Source organism: Leguminivora glycinivorella, chromosome 19 (assembly GCF_023078275.1).
Source record: "Leguminivora glycinivorella isolate SPB_JAAS2020 chromosome 19, LegGlyc_1.1, whole genome shotgun sequence".
In the NCBI taxonomy this organism is placed as follows: domain Eukaryota; kingdom Metazoa; phylum Arthropoda; class Insecta; order Lepidoptera; family Tortricidae; genus Leguminivora; species Leguminivora glycinivorella.
The window spans coordinates 1,447,262-1,465,582 of NC_062989.1; the positions used below are offsets into that span (position 1 = coordinate 1,447,262).

Genomic DNA, 18,321 nt, shown 5'->3' on the forward strand with positions numbered 1-18,321 from the left:
TGGTTTTATAAAACTAACATTTACACAATCTGTAGTTAGTAGTTATCGCTATTTACTGTTGGCAACACCACCGCCTCTCCACGCTTCACGCTGCATCGGGACTTCCCCAATAAACGTTTGTATACTGAATGTTTATCGAATTAAAATGTACGTTATTGTTATTGAAACGTTTCGAATCACGAAAAACCGTTATTGTCGTATAATTTATTCATCTGAAAAAAAAACCCATATTTAAAAAAAAACCACAGTGATTGTTTTCTTTTTTCATAATTCTGAAAAAATAAACATATTGTTTTTTTTTTCTATTTGCAACCCTAGTTTCCACTCCCATACTGTTCGTCATTTGAATAAAGGAGAATTCAAATCATCGTTCAAAATAAGATTGTAAATAAAAATAAATTATAGAAAAATAAAACAATTTAAATATCTACATTGTGTTTATTATGACATTTATGACTGTGTTCTTAAATATACCTAAGTCGTTTGAAAGTAAGTACTTCAGTATGGTCAGATTTTGGCTTCAGCTTCAATCGCTTACTTAAATCCTCTAAGTGAGATTCTCTTCTGGGGCCCATTTGTCAAAACTGAAAGTTACAAGTTACACTTATCATATTAGACATTGTCAAAGAGAATCGAGTATTTTAGAGAGTTACTGTCGAAGTAAAATGTGTAATCACAGTGCATAGACTGCCATCTCTCCACACAGGCTTAAAACTATTGAACCTCAGTTTTGCCAATTTGGCCCATATTGTTAGCTTTAAATGTGTTAAAATGTCTACATCTATCAGCATCGTCGCATATTGTGTATAAGAGATTGTTCGTTAGTATGAACAAGCGTACGCATTCTTTCAGCTTCCCGATACGTAAGCGTTTTCATACTAACAAGTGATTTCTAATACGCCTATCTTAGTTGTGGCTTGTGTTGTCTTTGTGCGTGTTTTTAAACAGTTATATCTGTAAATTTAATATCGTACAAAGGTGTAACGAAGTAATGTTGAGTTGCGAAGCTTGTGAGTACATACTTGGAATAAGACGCGTTGTGTTAGTTTTAGAGAAAAAACAAGGCTAAACATGATCAAATTATTTCTGAATGTGTTCTTACCAAGCCCTCCCTGGTGTATTGAAAGTTATCAGGAGTGTCACAATTTGTTACAGAATGCTCGCGTAAGTATTTCTTTAAATAAATATACAAGAATTGCTCGTTTAAAGGTATAAGATTAATTATTCTCTTTAGCGATAAGACCGCCTCTTGTTTTATCTCTTACGTTGTTGTTTATGCTTACTATGTATATTGTTTCCTGTATTGAGATGTGCAATAGAGAGTATTTGTATTGTATTGTATATAGTTCGCGGCAGTGGACGCTCGTCCGCGGACGCGTCCCGTATCTTGTTCTTAGCTTTAAGCTAGGAACATACTACGCGGACGTCCGTCGTAAATCGACCGCGGACGGGGATCTGGACAATGAATATACACTTAACCGTGCAAACTAACGGTCGTGGACGTGGCCTTGAGCGCATGGACGTCCGATCGAAATCTGGCTCGCTGGATGTTTTGGTGACCGTGCACACTGATCGGTCGCGGTCGCGGTCGATTTACGACGGACGTCCGCGTAGTATGTTCCTAGGTTTATGCGTGTGCGGGCTGCGCGCGCGCGCCTGCGAGCGGCGCCGGTGCGGCGGGCGGGCGCGGGGTGGGCGGCGCGCGCGGGGAGGGCGGCGGCCGGCGCCGGCGCCGCGACGACGGCGGAGTGCGCTCCTTGGCTTCTGCTGCGCGAGTGAGGGCCTGTGGGACATCACAATATTATAAACACTGATTCAAACTTTCACGATTATTACACATAATAGAAATTCAATTATTTCCACTTAAAAAATCACGTCAATTCGTTGCTCCGTTTTGCCGTGAAGGACGGACAAAGAAACAGACACACACACTTTCCCATTTATATTATTAGTATAGATACCTAACTATTTATTCCTTTACCTATTATTCCTCTAGTTTATTATCGTTACCTCATCTATCTTGATGATTTCCACGACCTCCATGATTTTCTTCTCCAAGCTCTTGATGTACAAACGCGCGTTCGACACGTTCACATCCACGGACTTTCCAAGCAACTTCAATAGCGGCAACGAGTTACAATCGGATGCACTGGTAACAGATGATAAATGATTCAACACCTCAAGAAGACGCCCACAATTTTTGAACGTCTTTACCACAGTATCTTTACTATTAGATAATTTTTCATAATTCAACATGTTCAACTAATCGAAATATCACTTGCCTTAAAATTGTGTCGCTTAACTTCAAACTTAGGTAAATCCATTCTACTATAAGGTTGATTATCTTTCAGATTATAACCATAATCAAATCATAATCAAAATATTTATTCGTAATAAACTTAAAAACTACACATTATGCATAAAGTATGACTAAAAACTAGAAACAGCCCGGCGGTCAGGTCGCGCCGCAGATTAATATTATATTTTTTATATAATCAACCTTAAAGCAAAATGGATTTACCCAAGTTTGAAGTTAAGCGACACAATTGTTACCCCGCCAGCATTCTGTCGCGGCTCATAAGACTCTTGTCCAATTGTTATATAGAAGATGCAGTTCCAAGAGAAAAACTGTAGTTTTACGGAGCATCCACACATTGTTTTGGTCACTAACCCCGGGATTTGGAGTAGACACAAGTTTTACGAAAGCGATCTGAATTCTAACACCAACCCAGAGGGGAATGCTCTTCAGCCGCGTCCGCGACCCCTTAATTGAAGCGTTCAATTGAAAGTGTGTATGGTCTTATAGGGTATTACCGCTAGACTAACCAGCGTTCCATCAGGATAGAATTATAGGGTACAGATACTCACTGAGCCAACTGCTGTATTTGCTGCAACAGATTGTTCAGCACTGCATCACTGCGAGCATACTCCTCCCGCAGTTTGGCCGTGGCTTGTCTTTTCTCGTCCAACGTGGCGCGAAGGGATTCTATGCTGTCCTGCTGCTTGGATAGCTTGGCTTGGTGCTTGGCGTGCTCATCATCTGCGGAACAACAACTTATCACGGCACAATTGTGTAGGTACCTTTTCTTTCGCTCGGTGTTTATTTACTGTTTAAATACCTAGGTACTAAAAATAAGAGTGAGCGTCAGGACCCCTGGACCACTACAGATATTTGATGTTTAGTACATACTAAAATTTAGTACCTATTTGATACTATTTGGTACCTGAGTACATATATTTGGTACCTCCACTGATATCGAAAAATCGAGCGAATAAAGTGGCCAGACATTCTGACGTCAGGATGTCTGGACCATTATTGGTTTACATAGTTCTAGACAACACTACTAATTGATATCTTAGTCAATATTTACTACCTATTTGGTACCTGTCAATATATTTTTTTCAAATTTTTTTGGCGTACCAGAAAAAAGTTATGACGGAATTTAAAGTTGTGAGCCCGGCCGTGCCATTGAAGTATGTAGTGCCTGTCAAAAGTATAGAGGCAAATCCGCCTGCCCTCCTGCGCGCGTCAACTTAAATAGGAATTTAGTTTTAGGTACTCGCACATCATCTCTACTACTGACTAGTGGCATTAATATAGTCGAAATATAAAAGTAATTAGTGTAATTACACTAGTTTTCCATTTTCCTCCTGAGAGACCTAAACACGTGGCAACAGTTGGGCAAATTCTAGGGGGGAAATAGCATAAATTGGTATATAGGATGTATTTTGATGATGTGGACCAGTCTATGGTCCACGAGCTCCGTTATAGGGGTTTATCATATAAATAAACCACTGCTTTCGGTAACATTTGTTTTTTGCATCGATTAGTGTCAATTATGAATAAAGAATAAATACAAACATCAAATCAATCATCTACTATCAGTACCTACAACCACAATGCCGCCAAATCTGCCATACAGCTGCTGAACAGTCGCAAAAATGACAGGCTGTCAGGGGTAAACTGATTTACAAATTTCTCCGCCAGGAGATGTCTCTCAGGGACATGACATGACATTAGACGTTATTGAGACTGTAGGAGGTTCTCTCAGGAGGAAAATGGAAAACTAGTGTAATTACACTAATTACTTTTATATTTCGACTATATTAATGCCACTAGTCAGTAGAGATGATGTGCGAGTGCCTAAAAATAAATTCCTATTTAAGTTGACGCGCAGGAGGGCAGGCGGATTTGCCTCTAAGTATTCTTTTGACAGGCGCTACATACTTCAACGCCACGGCTGGGCTCACAACTTTAAATTCCATCATAACTTTTTTCTGGTACGCCAAAAAAATTTGAAAAAAATATATTGACAGGTACCAAATAGGTAGTAAATATTGACTAAGATATCAATTAGTAGTGTTGTCTAGAACTATGTAAACCAAAAATGGTCCAGACATCCTGACGTCAGAATGTCTGGCCACTTTATTCGCTCGATTTTTCGATATCAGTGGAGGTACCAAATATATGTATAGTATGAATTTTCTGAGATGAACTTTTCGGTTTTGCCCTAATCTGTTAAACAAAGGCCTTTGTTTCTATTATTCGCGGTGGTTAGCTCCCGTTTCCACAGCACGTGCTAAAGTCTCAGTGTAGTTAAAAAGCAACTATCATGATAGCAATAAGGTTCAAATTTATTAAACAGTTTGCAGTGTGCAGGTAACTTTTTTTTAAGATGACAAAACGTATTATCTCCGAAAGGGCTTTTTATGGATTTGAACCTTATTGCTATCATGATAGTTGCTTTTTAACTACACTGAGACTATAGCACGTGCCGTTTAAACGGGAGCTAACCGCAGCGAATAATAGAAACAAAGGCCTTTGTTTAACGGATTAGGGCAAAAGCGAAAAGTGCATCTCAGAAAATTCATACTATACTCAGGTACCAAATAGTATCAAATAGGTACTAAATTTTAGTATGTACTAAACATCAAATATCTGTAGTGGTCCAGAGGTCCTGACGCTCACAAATAAGAGGGTCCCATAAAGCGAGGCACCTTGTGAGGCAAGCCCTCGCACAAAAAACGGCTAATGCAAACGTGCCTCTAAAAGGAAGTGCGCGCGTTCTGTCAGTGCGTTTTCACATTATCCGATCCCATATCGGATCTAGGACCGACAACTCAAATAAGCCGCCATTTTTGATTTTTTCCTTTGAAATCCTTCCTATCGTACATCCGATATCGAATCGCACGCATGTCTACGTTGAAGTTGAACGTCCAACGGTTTGACGTTTGCCGCGTGAGCACTTTGACTCGCAACTTGCCTCGCTCTGTGAACTCTAGGACTTTCGGGCTGGTAAAGTAATCAGACTTCAGTAAAGCATACAATACCTATGGTTGTCCTGAGCGACCGTACGTTGTCGTGCAGGTTCTTGAGCTCTGTGTTGACCTCGTTGATATAGTTGAAGAGTGCGTAGTTCTCTTCTTCTCGTCTGTTGAACTCTAGGATTAGCTTGTCCACGTCTTCTTCTCCTGCAAACTCCTGGTGATAAAAGAAGGAATTCTGAATATTCTAATTCTAATTCTGGGGCTGTGTGAGAATATCAGAAAATATAAATGATTCTGAAGGTGACAATGATACGCTATCACACCAATTGAGCTGACCTGTGCATGTAGCTAAGGGTACAATAAAATCAGCGACACTTAGTAGGAACAATACTGCATCAATACGGAACAGCCATATAGGGAGATGTAACTTCGATACGTTACGGATCGTCATCGAAGGCACTCGTGGCTACAGTCCTTGGTGACGGAGACTTGGCATGGAGTCTAAACGAGTAAAAGTTTTTTTGCAAAAATTGCAGTTTTGGCACAAGCTTTTATCACGGTTATCACCGACTGTACCTTTCTTTCAACAGTCATCTACTGTTCTCCGAAGGCGTTTCTAAAACCCCTTACTCGATGGGTATAAGTACGACATTTCATAACAGAGTTCCTATGACCACCTTTCTGCTCCATCATCAGATCAGCTCCATGATACCATAATATTGCATTGTCACGTGATTTCAGCTCAATCGGAAACCGGGAAGTGGGTCAAATTTTGCTTCTAACGTTTTGACCTCTTTTTTTGGGGAAATGCATTACCGATACTACCCAGGCGCGGGGACGGGTCTGGGATGGTTACGTGGGACTCCCTAGGCTGATGAGACCTAGTTTACCCACTAAAACCTCTCTGTTACCGTCGCCTTGCTAAACGGTGAGGTCCCAGGCACTCCGAAGTACTCGTCCGCAACCTTGCCAGCAAGCGTCCAGACTCAGACCCGACTCTTGGGGGAAATCACCCCACCGTCTCAGTGGGCGCGTAATTACCCGTTTTGACCCAGACTAACATACTAGCAAGGCAAGTTGAATAAAAGCTTGTAATTAAGGGAAATACCTATAGTCAGCGACAAATGCTGGTACTTATGTGTGTCGACTACATATGAAAAGTAAAGCAACCCACCCGTATAGCGTCCAAGATGTTGACATAGTTGTTGTAGGTCCTCATCTCCTCCTCTTGTTGTTCAAGTCGCTTGGCCTCCGCCTTGGCGTCAGCCGCTGTCAGTCTGACGGTGCCCTTGGTTCGCAGGAACTCTTCGAGTTTCATGCTGTGGTCGAGCTGCCTTTGGAGCTCACGAACTTCCTGCAAAATAAATGAATGATGAAAACAACCATTATAAGGCTGAACCCAACATTATCAGAACCACCGTCTCCGCTGACGACTGGTTCACTTGGTTCGTACCGAAGTTTCCAAAGAGGCTCCGGCAAAATGCCGGAACCAAGCTAGGGAGATAATATCCAAGATGGCTTACCAGATATTTTCCTATAGTCAATACTTCAATAGGCAGGTACGTGTTATACGGTCCTTCATGCCATCAAGCTTCGAACATCATTCCTTTCTCGAGTCATATGTTACATTAGGCTATTTTACCAGCCGCTACCTGCCCTTTCAGGAAACCTTTGATCTGAATATTATTTAGATTATGTAATAGCATTTGTACCAGAGTCTTACCAAACAGTGTTTCCTATAGTCAATAGCTGCACGCTCCTTCATGCCATCCAGCTTCGAACACCATTCTTCCCTCTGATCATAAGCGGCAATAGCTTGTTCCACCAGTTCTAGAATAGCTGCCTTTCCGTCCAGGAGTCGTTTGATCTGGGTCTTCCACACGCCGTTGAATGATTGCCTTGAATTCAATATTTTGTCAGTTAAATCTGAATTATGAAATTTTGACGCCTAAATAATTTGTCAAAGAAAATATTCGATTGGTGGATCTGTGGTTACTTATTTGATAGGTACTCAATGCTGACTAGCTAAAACTGAAATGAATGTTATGAAAGACTTTTTTTTGTTTCTATTACCGGACTTCTGTAAGCCTACGCCAAATCTTGGGATTAGTTGTCAAAAGCGGATCCCAGGCTCCCATGAGCCGTGGCAGAAACGTAAAAAGGATGATGACCGGACTTCTGTAAGCAGCCGGTCTACCGCCGGTTGACCGATCTTCATGGCAGTTCTCAAGTTGGATAATCATTGTCTGATTCACTTAGGCACTTGGGGTATTATAAGTAGTAGAAAACTCTTTATTACCTGTCTCTAAGCAGCCGGTCTATCTCCAGCCTCATCTTGTAGTTTTCACTGTTGACCGTGTTGAAACGCTTCATGGCGGTGCTCAGCCGGTTCTCAAGCTGGCTGATCATGGTCTGATCCGTTAAGGATTTGGCGTATTCCTGAAAATAATATTTTTTTAGGATTCCGTACCAAAAAGGTACAAAAGGAACCCTTATGCCGACTCTGCCAGTTTGTCTGTTTTCTTTTTAACCCCCGAAGCAAAAACGACGGGGTGATGTTATAAGTTTCACGTGTATATGTCTGTCTGTGATATCGTAGCTCCCCAATGGAGGAACCGATTTAGATTTAGTTTTTTTTTTGTTTGAATGCTGAATTAGTCGGGAGTGTTCTTAGCCATATTTCATGAAAATCGGTTTACTATGTCGCGGTCGGGGGTTTTTCAAAATTTCAATTTTGTGGTTAGGTTATTTACAGGTTAAGTATATAAATTAGGAACAGATACCACTTCAGCACCAGTAGCACCACTGCCTTTGGTTCTCAACGCTTTCATCTACTTCTAAACTTGCTTTTCTTGCTGTCCAACTAACTAATGAATGGTGCTACAATGCTGCCGGATTCAGAGTCACCTCAGAAGGACCTCAGAAGACCTTGAGCAGCTCTCATGGTCTTTCAGAAGACAGACTTCTTTTCTACAGGGTAAGTAATATAAATTAGGAATAGGTGTTTATACCTCTTCAGCACCACTGCCTTTGGTCCTCAGAGCTTTTATTTCCTTCTGCACTTGCTTGAGAAGAAAGTCCAGTTCATGAATGGTGCTGCGATGCTCCCGAACCTCAGTTGAGCAGCGCTCGTGGTCTTTTAGCAGGGAAACCAGCTTGTCCCGGGCCTTGGCACTCTCCATCACGTTGGAGGTGCTTTTGGTTAGCTGAAATAAGGTGGGAAACTTGAACTGTCTTAACTCATTAGAATTTCTTTGAAATTGAAAGTCACAATACAGATTTTTTTATGCAACTTATAACCATCTACAGACCCTACACCCTCAAAGTACATATATAATAATCGTAATTTGTTGGCGCCAGTACAATTTGACGCTTTAAAGGCTGGTAAAGGGCATACCACAAATCACGTTGATTAACTAATACCTAGTCAGCGTAGGCGTAACCACCACATACCTTCAACTCAAGCATGATCTTGTCCAAATCGTTGTTCAGAGTGCGAATCATGTTCCTCTGCACGCGAAGGGTTGGCTGGACGCTGGTCATCACAGACATTCTGTCTATCTCCATCACTCGAAACTGCAATAAGAAAGGTTCGGTTTTTCCTAAGATATATATATGGGATGGTAAAGGAAGCGCTGGTGGCCTAACGATAAAAGCTTGCGCCTTCAATCCGGAGATCGCATATTCGTACCAATAGTTTTTCGGAACTTATGTGCGAAATGTCATTTGATATTTGCCAGTCGCTTTTCGGTGAAGGCAAATATCGTGAGGAAACCGAACTAATTCCAATTAGGCCCTTCAGGTTGTAAGGTCAGATGGCAATCGCTTTCGTAAAACAAGTGTCTACGCTATCTTGGGATTGGTTGTCAACCCGGACCCCAGGCTCTCATGAGCCGTAGCGAATGCCGAGATACCGCAAGGATGATGATGGGATAGTAAAGGTGTAGTGGTTGTTAACATGTTATCGACTTGATGTTTTAGTATTCACGTTAATTATTAGGTATACCTTTATTATAAGTACCTACACTGTTAATTTTGACTTATTCAGGTCTGTGTCTGTTTGCTTCCAAGATTGGGATTACATCTTGGGATCTTACATTGGGATTACATTTTAGTCTAGGACATAAAGTGTCACATTCATTTCACTTAACCAGGAAAGATATTCAAGCGCAGCTCCATGGAAAACGACGAATAGGAATGAACGGCGAGAAATTTGTAAACATGTCAAATTGTTGACAACGTTTCTGCCAAGCACTCGTCAGGTAATAGACATAAAATGGAATTTTATGGAATTCTATAATCTATGCGTCAAAAAGTAGTCCATGACATGAAAACTGTCATGACATGAACATTATATACAGATATTAAATTTCATGGATATTTTCAAAAAAATAAAGTATTTACCAGGGAGACTAGAGATATATTTCTAATCTCCATAGTATTTACATTCATGACTGTTATGAAAGTAAAACATTTTAGCATATCACGTGTGATCAAGTGAGTTTAAACCTCTGCAATACCGTCAGCCGTACAGCGCAAAAAAATCGTTCTTGGAATATGGCTAAAATCCGTATAAGATCCGTTATCTTACCTGCCCTGGGCCTAATGCTTGGCCTGGCAATAATGCTTGCCAGGAGCTGTAGATTTTGATTGCCAGATTAATTTTAAATTTGTAAATGGAAGGAGACAAGCCATCCGGCCATCACAGTTGCATCACGGATGACACTCTATGAGTGTGTAAGAAGCAGGATAAGAAATGGAAAAAATGTTGACCATTGTTTAGCTTCGTAGCGGTAGCTTAAAATATAATTAAAACGTAAAGTTAACGAATTGGAACGTATAGACATATAATGCACCTGATAGGTGGAGGGATGTTGTTCCAGCACCTGGTGGCTGCATAGCAAAAGCAAACCCGGAAAGCTGCCGATTTGTATCTAAGAGTTGAATCGCCGAAAAACTGATTTAGTGCGGTGAGTGATTATTAAATTATACTAGTAGATATGTGGTTCTGCTCGGCTTCAGTTGGATCAATGTTTGGAACTTACGATGATATATGCGGCTCATTTCTCAAAACTGAAAGTTACAAGTTACAAGCTGAAGTCTTTTTCCAACTTAATCTCATATTTCGACTTTTTTTTTATGGGATAGGAGGCAAACGAGCAGACAGGTCGCCTGATGGTAAGCGATCACCGCCGCCCGTGGACACCCGGAACACCAGAGGTGTTGGAGGTGCGTTGCCGGCCTTTAAGATACGTACGCTCTTTTCTTGAAGATTTGAAGGTCGCATCGGTCCGGAAATACCGCAGGCGACAATTCATTCCACAGTTTAGCTGTGCTGGGCAGGAAGTTTCTGGAGAAACGCACAGTTGAGGCACATCTCGGACACTGGCGATCAAATATATGAAAGAGGCGCGTTCCTAGCACACAGTCTAAGCTCGTGTAGGTGAACGCGTACTATGCTTGTCTGAGTGACATATGACAGGTCGACTGTTCGTGTTTTTGACAGGCGGTAACTGTGAGGTAACCGAGAGGGGGTGGGTGGCGCTTTCAGCGGGGAGCGGGAGTGACCATACTGTACGAAAGTACTCTTTATTATACTGTGGTTGAGGACTGCCAGCCATCTAAATGACATTGACTGCCGATTGTAAATTGTAACTTGTAGTTTCGAGAAATGGGCCCCTCATATAATAACGCAATATAATATAAACTTTATAGGATAGGACTGCTTGTGACGAATTGATTATAAAGCCTCCGCCACACATAAAGCGTTTTGATAGCGTAGCGTTAGCAGAGCGTTAGCGGAGCGCAATGATAGCGGTGCGCCGGCGGAACGCTGGCGTTCCGCTCGCAATCCGCGCGCATTCCGCTCGCAATCCGCGCTCGTGAGTTCCCGCCGTTCGTCCAACGCACCGCTATCAATGCGCTCCGCTGACGCTCCGCTAACGCTCCGCTTACGCTCTCAAAACGCGCATGTGTGGCCGAGTTTTAAACTGTTACCTGTCGTTGCAGCTTGAACAGCTCGTCTTCTGCGATCTTCTCCATCTCCATATCCTCTGGGATCGACATTTTGGCCCTTTGGAAGTTTCTGGAAGATTTCAAAATGCATGCATGTTTAAAAACGTAAGTATATACCTAGATACCTACTACTATAGGTAAAAGCTAAAAAAAGACCGTTCCAAGAATACAATAGGCTTGAGCGGAACAACTTCCTTATTTATTAATAGATTTAGATTTAGATTTATTTATTTCATAATATAAAATTACATTATAAATTATTCTACCTTAATCTATAAGAATTTATATTATGATCGTCGAGTATGATTTTTAATGAAATATCAATTACAATTATAATTTGATACTAATTTTTCTACTCCCGTACTGTTATTCGTGAATTACAAGGTCGTGCATAGAACTTTAAAACCCTACATAAAAGATGTCAGGACAAGTCTATCTAGTCTATACCCTGAAAACATTTAGTAGCAGTCGCACGATATAGCTGTTTTACAGTTCAGTAAATACATTGGTACCAACTTAACAAACCAATTCGCAGAGTCGAGACTCCTTCGTTTTCTGCTGCGTTCATTGGCGACGCGTCGAATCGCATTCAAATGTATAGAACTCGATTCAACTCGGCTCGATTCGTCTTAGTGGCCAGGCTTCAAAGAACCATACCATAGACAGTTTTACTTTCATGTTTGCACTCAAACTGCATATTCAAAATGGTAGGCGGTCCACCTAGATAACTAAGATGACTGAAAGTAGGTATTTGTTGAATTTATAATTTTCTTTCAAAATAAGTGCTTGGTCGTAGAAAAAGTATTGTATGCAACGGTGTTTAACTGAGTCAAAAAATGCTCGTGGCGTCTTTATTAACAATTTTCGGCTTCGCCTCAAATTGTTACCCACGCCACTCACCTTTTTTGACCTCTTTTAACCACCAGTTGCATAAAATACTATTAAAAATATAACAATAATGATTTATAAGTAATCACAATGTCAATTTTTACATAAAAAGGAAATTATAACTTTAAAAAATGTACACGTTACTTAATTGCAGAGACAATAGTTATTTGTTATACAAGAGGGCAAAGTTGTATTTTAACGCCGAGTGTGGAATTGAAAAACGAGCAAGTGGAAGGATTCTATAGTTGAACCACGAGCGAAGCGAGTGGTTCGAGAATAAAATCCTGAACTTGCGAGTTTTTTAACACACGAGAATACATTTGCACCCGAGTGTAACACAAAACTTTTCCCCTCACTATAGCGAGGAAACTACAACGCAAAAAATGCGTTTATCACTGCTTCCAGTAGTTCCACAGGTGGTAAATCATCTTTATTACTAGATTCACCTACTTTTATCAATTTTAAAGCAGTTAAATTGACTTTTTTCAAGGTCAAATTACTTTACCCACTAGTGGATAAAATGCGTTTTTACCCGCTGGTATTAAAGGACAAAACACGTGTTTCCGAGCTAGTGAGGGGAAAAACAAATATTGTATACCCAAATATAATAATTTAACGTACACCTAAAATACTTAATTCTACCTAAAATACTTAATGAGATGCCAGAGGACGTAAGACTGAAGTATTTGAATGGAAAACATATTAAAAAAATGTATTAAAACGCATTTGTTACAATCTAACGACTTAAGCTATATGTACAGTCGACTACAAAGAGATGTATCCACTTTTTCACCTTATTACAATGCAATAAGGTGAAAAAGTGGATACATCTCTTTGTTAGTCGACTGTACTAAGAATCTTAACTAGTATTCAATACTTAGGTATAGATATAGTAATATATTGAACTCCCAATCGGCACACAAACCTCTTCACAAGACCCCCATGACCCCCCCCTGGATCCGCGCATGCCTCTTCAAGGTTTTGCCAGCGATGGGTCTTGTGTAAAACAGTATAATTTATCTTTTATTATTCAATGCATATATTACACAATATTAAGGCATGTAACTAACCCTTTTTCTGCAAATAAATATATCTTATCTTATCTTATCTTAATAAAAAATGTGTAAAAATCTTACCTCAAAAATATCTGATAAACAATCCAAGTTGTGTTCTTCTGTGAAGTGTTATTGTCTTGAAGGAGCCTTTATTTTGTTGTGTTGTTGTTAAATCAATAATGTTGTAACTACGAACACCCAGTGTTGTGAACAAACCTTGACTTCAACTTCAATGTTGCATGGCGCGTTGACAAGTTGACAAGTTCCTAATAATATAATAGGGAACTTGAGTGTAGTTAAAATAAAATATTTTATCCCAAGCACGAAATAAAACATCCCATAATTATGAGAAAAACATGAACAGAAGTTATTTTTAAATCCAATTTCTTTTTAATAAGTCAGGTAGAAATATATAAAGTAACTGAGTTGACCGTGACGTCACTCAATTCGATTTTATATAAATTCCATGTTCAAAATCGTTTTGACAGTTCTTAAAAAGAAGCTGATTTGAATAGGAGGCAGGTAGCCTATTGTTCGCTTGTTACCTTACCTCTATTGCTCTGCTTATCTTTTTTTTTCTTTTTTAATGGCGATTTTATTCATGTAACAGTAAGTACATAATAATAAAAACAATAAGTCCTTAAATAAAACTACAAACTAAAACTAAAATCTAAACTTATAAATAAAAAAAAAACCGGTCAAGTGCGAGTCGGACTCGCTCACCGAGGGTTCCGTACAAACTTTCAATAGTTGAATCATCAAAATGTTATTCATAGAACTCTACAGATTTGACTAAATCCTTCAAGATTCAATTTCCCACATAACAAGTAATATTTTAATATACAATTTTATTGTTAGACAACGTCCCAATAAAATCAAGACTATTCGACTTCAATAGTTTACGACTTACGACATGTCGCAAGGACGCTCCTGAACCGACCTCATTATATCAGGAAAAACGCGATGAAGGAAATGAGCGTTCAACGTACAGCGACATCTATCGGCAAATTGAGTAAACTAATGCGCACGAGCGAGTATGGAAGATGATTTTTATGGAATAATTGTTTATTGCGTGAACCGATTTTAACCATTTTGCCTCTATTTGAAAGCAGGTAATTTCATTGTTATTTTGTTAAAAAATACAGGTACAATGCAAGGGTGTTGAAATTGAAAATGTAAATCTGAAAGGTTTTTTATAAATTAAAAAAAAAGTTTTCAAGATACGTGTACGATTTTATTTTTCCTGTAATATTCATTAATAATAGCCATGTTTGGTGAAAATTTCATAAATTTATGTTGGTAAACTTCGGAGATAAGGGGGGGGAACCGTATTTTTTTTTACATTTTCCTTCAAAAAACATTTTTTTCCACAACCAAAAAATTATGAAAAATAGTTTTGATATGTACAGTTTGAGCTCTTTCTAACGATACCCCACTTGACCTAGTTACTTGAAATTTTCAGTTTGACCCCCTTTCATTTTGGCCATTTTCTATCATTTATATTAATTAATTAAAAAAAAAAATCTTTCAACTTGTAGAGGTTCACAATGTTTATAACTATTCCAAATTTCATATCGATAGCATAAGTAGTTCTCGAGATATTTAACAATGTGACAGACGGACAGACAGACGGACAGAGTCGCACCATAAGGGTTCCTGTTGTACCTTTTTGGTACGGAACCCTAAAAAATGCCCTGTGCTAGAAAAATAGCGATAGTCACTTGTCTACACTGAATTCTCCTTTAGTACTAAACGTTGCCTTTATAAGCGTTAAATTATAATTTGTCATTCATTATACACCCTGTTTTTATTGAATTCCGTTAACTTTAAGGGAAGATTCTTTAGTTCAAATACAATCAATTTCTCTAAGAAACTAGCCTCTTAACTCTTACAGTTATCGAATTATTAAGAGAAATAATTTAATTACTGAATATGCGTGTGGTATCCCTTACCACTTCCTAATGTTATTTGTTTTGACATGTGCCGTCAAACACTTGACAATGACTTTAATGTTATGATTAAGGTCCTCTCACACTAATTAATCCATATATTATGTAAGGAAACGAAAAAAAAATTTTTTTTTTTCGAATTTAACAATAAGCGATACACAGGGTGGTTCCTGATGATGAACCTAACTGCGTGTCGAATTTAACGGAAAACAAAAAAAACACGGTGTAGTTTTCTATAAGTATTAAATTTTATACCTACAGGTACTCAATAAAGTTGTTAATTAGTTCCAAATAGTTTCTAATGGGGTGGCAACGCGCATGTGACACTGTTTGAGTTGCAGGCGTCCATAGGTTACGGTGACCGCTTTACATCAGGCGGACCGTATACTTGTTTGCCACCGACGTAGTATATAAAAAAAAATACCAATAAAAATAATGAATAAAAGTATCACTATATCACTATCACTACGCCAATGAAGTAAGTACCTACGTCACGGACCTTAGGGTTCACATGTGCGTTTATGTCTTTTGTTCGCGCAAGCGCGCACAACACGATCTCGATTTTGGTCATTTTATTTTAATTTATAACTGTACTTAAATATAATTCACGTATTCATACAAAAAATATTAACTAACCAGAAGTTGTTATGCGTTCAATTTTGAAACATAAATTTTGCCATTTTTTGCCCAAAGATTATGAACTAAAACGGACTATTAGTAATCCAATAAAGTAGGCGTGCAAAACCATGAAAATATCAAGGTTATTTTTTATACAATAGGTTAAAAAGGATTTTATATCAGAAAATGATATCACTTCCTATAATAACATCGAACTTTACCTAACTCATATGCAAAAAAACTTAACTTTAAGAAACGACCTTGATGGTTTATTTATAAAGTCCATTTTAAGCCGATATAAAAAACAAAATACGAGGATTAGAAAGTAACTAGCTATGTAAAAATTAACAAAGTTATATTTACCAATAACATTGGCGCCACTGTGTATGAAAATGTGAAATTTTCTGTGAGTAAAGTTTAGTTCCGGCTTTGGCCACTAGTAAAAATAAATTTGTAACGAAGCAGTTTACCAACAATAAAATAATTGTTTCACCATTTTTGACCACTCTCTTCGGATGACCTTGAGTGTATATAATCGTCTCTTTCTAACGCACCGGCTGCGGGCTTACCTGTTGTTTCCGTTTCACTCCGATGCACGTGTTTGTTTAGGGACAAAGAGTTGAATAGTAACAGATGTGATAACTCGTAAAAGCGTGTTGTTTTAATGCGAGTCGAGTTGTGAGCGAGGCATAGGTTTATGGGCATAGTACAATGCAATAATGCGCTAATAAATAAATATAGTTCATAGCTAATATTAACTACAAATTTTCGTTGTGTACGTAATGACTCGCTGGACTTATAAAAAAAAAATGCTTAGGTGTTTTGCTTTAAGAATCCTGAGTAACTTTGGTTTAAGTAATTAAATTTCCATCACAAACTATTTTGATTATAATATCCCACAGGCAGTCAAATTTCAATGAATCTATACACATATTACAAATAGGAAAGTGTGTGTGTCTGTTTGTTTGTCCGTCTTTCACGGCAAAACGGAGCGACAAATTGACGTGATTTTTTAAGTGGAGATAGTTGAAGGGATGGAGAGTGACATAGGCTACTATTTGTCTCTTTCTAACGCGAGCGAAGCCGCGAGCAAAAGCTAGTGGTATATAAAATTGTCATTGCACGAATGTTATGGTTAAATCTCTGTTGATATTAGAAAGTTACATTTTATTCACACGTGTACAAAGTAATTACCTACAAATTAATCTTGTCTTAATTTGGCTGGTAGACATGACATAAATTAATGATTCTAAATCACAAATTTTTTGGTTTTGATTTTGTTTGACGATTGGTTTTGGGTTGGCGTAGTGAAAAAAATGTGTTTCAATCGGTGGTCAAATATTTTTGATCTTCGTGCCTTGAAACTAGTGAAAATGAAATGAAAATGAAATGAAATGAAAATGAAAATGAAATATTTATTTTCAAGTAGGCATATTACAATGCGCATATGAACGTCAAATAAAGCTACGCCGGCTCTAACCCTACGCCTCAGCCTCGAGAAGATTTCAGTCCCCCCTCAGTTGGGTGGGGGGTATCCACTATGGGACCGGCAAGAAACTCGGCGGGCAACTTCTTTTCAAAACATTACATCTTATAATTAACATGCATTAAATAACAAGATAACATGCAAAAGTATTCATCAAAGAATATGAACAGACTAGGTACTCTATGGAAATTAATTTCAATAAATTATATTATTGCTTAGTAATACGTCGTTCTTCTTCAGAGAAAACATATCAAATTGTCACAGAAGAAAAAGATAATATGAATCTCAATATCATTAAATATGTAATTTACCTACACAACATAAAATATAAAATATTTGATGTGCTTTCTTATCTGAACTGTGTCCTCTATACATAATACAATTATTTTAATTGCTATTCGTTTTTTGTAGTTTCTGGTTCGGGCCATGCATGTTTGTCTGTCAAATAGTCCTCGACTCTGTAATAAGCCTTTAACATCAATGTTTTTTTTAAGTAGTTCTTAAGAGCTGGGAGGGGTAATCTCAAAGCAGTGTCAGGTAACTTATTATAAAAATGAATGCATTGCCCAACAAATGACTTCTGTACTTTACGGACACGAAACTTCTTTATGGCAAGCTTATTTTTGTTTCTAGTGTTATAATTATGGATATCAGAATTCTTAGTGAAACAGTCTAAATTCTTAACAACATAAATTATACTATCATAAATGTATTGGGAAGCTACAGTTAAGATATTAATTTCTTTGAAGAGTTCTCTTACTGATTCACGTGTTCCTAAGTTGTAAATAGAACGAATGGCTCTCTTTTGTAATACAAAGATAGTCTGTATGTCAGCTGCTTTGCCCCAAACCAGAATACCGTATGACATTACACTGTGAAAATAACTATGATACACTAGGCGAGCTGTCTCAACATTAGTCAGTTGCCTGATTCTCCTAACGGCGTATGCGGCTGAACTTAATTTGCTTGCTAGTTTCTTTATATGAGGACTCCATTGTAGATTTTTGTCCAATGTTAAACCAAGGAACAGTGTTGTATCTAC

At 38.4% G+C, this 18,321-nt stretch overlaps 1 protein-coding gene across 1 annotated transcript; it reads right to left on the reverse strand.

The window, feature by feature from the left end:
- Positions 1–1,627: 1,627 nt before the first annotated feature.
- On the reverse strand, positions 1,628–13,373 carry LOC125236717 (coiled-coil domain-containing protein 63-like). Its single transcript, XM_048143636.1, has 11 exons — positions 13,308–13,373; positions 11,266–11,353; positions 8,722–8,844; positions 8,280–8,474; positions 7,568–7,707; positions 6,992–7,166; positions 6,443–6,622; positions 5,332–5,482; positions 2,869–3,040; positions 2,011–2,149; positions 1,628–1,783 (listed from the first exon to the last, which is right to left on the reverse strand). The coding sequence occupies exons 2-11, from the start codon at positions 11,332–11,334 to the stop codon at positions 1,628–1,630; spliced, it is 1,500 nt and encodes a 499-aa protein (XP_047999593.1). The 5' UTR covers positions 11,335–11,353; positions 13,308–13,373.
- Between the last annotated feature and the right edge of the window lie 4,948 nt (positions 13,374–18,321).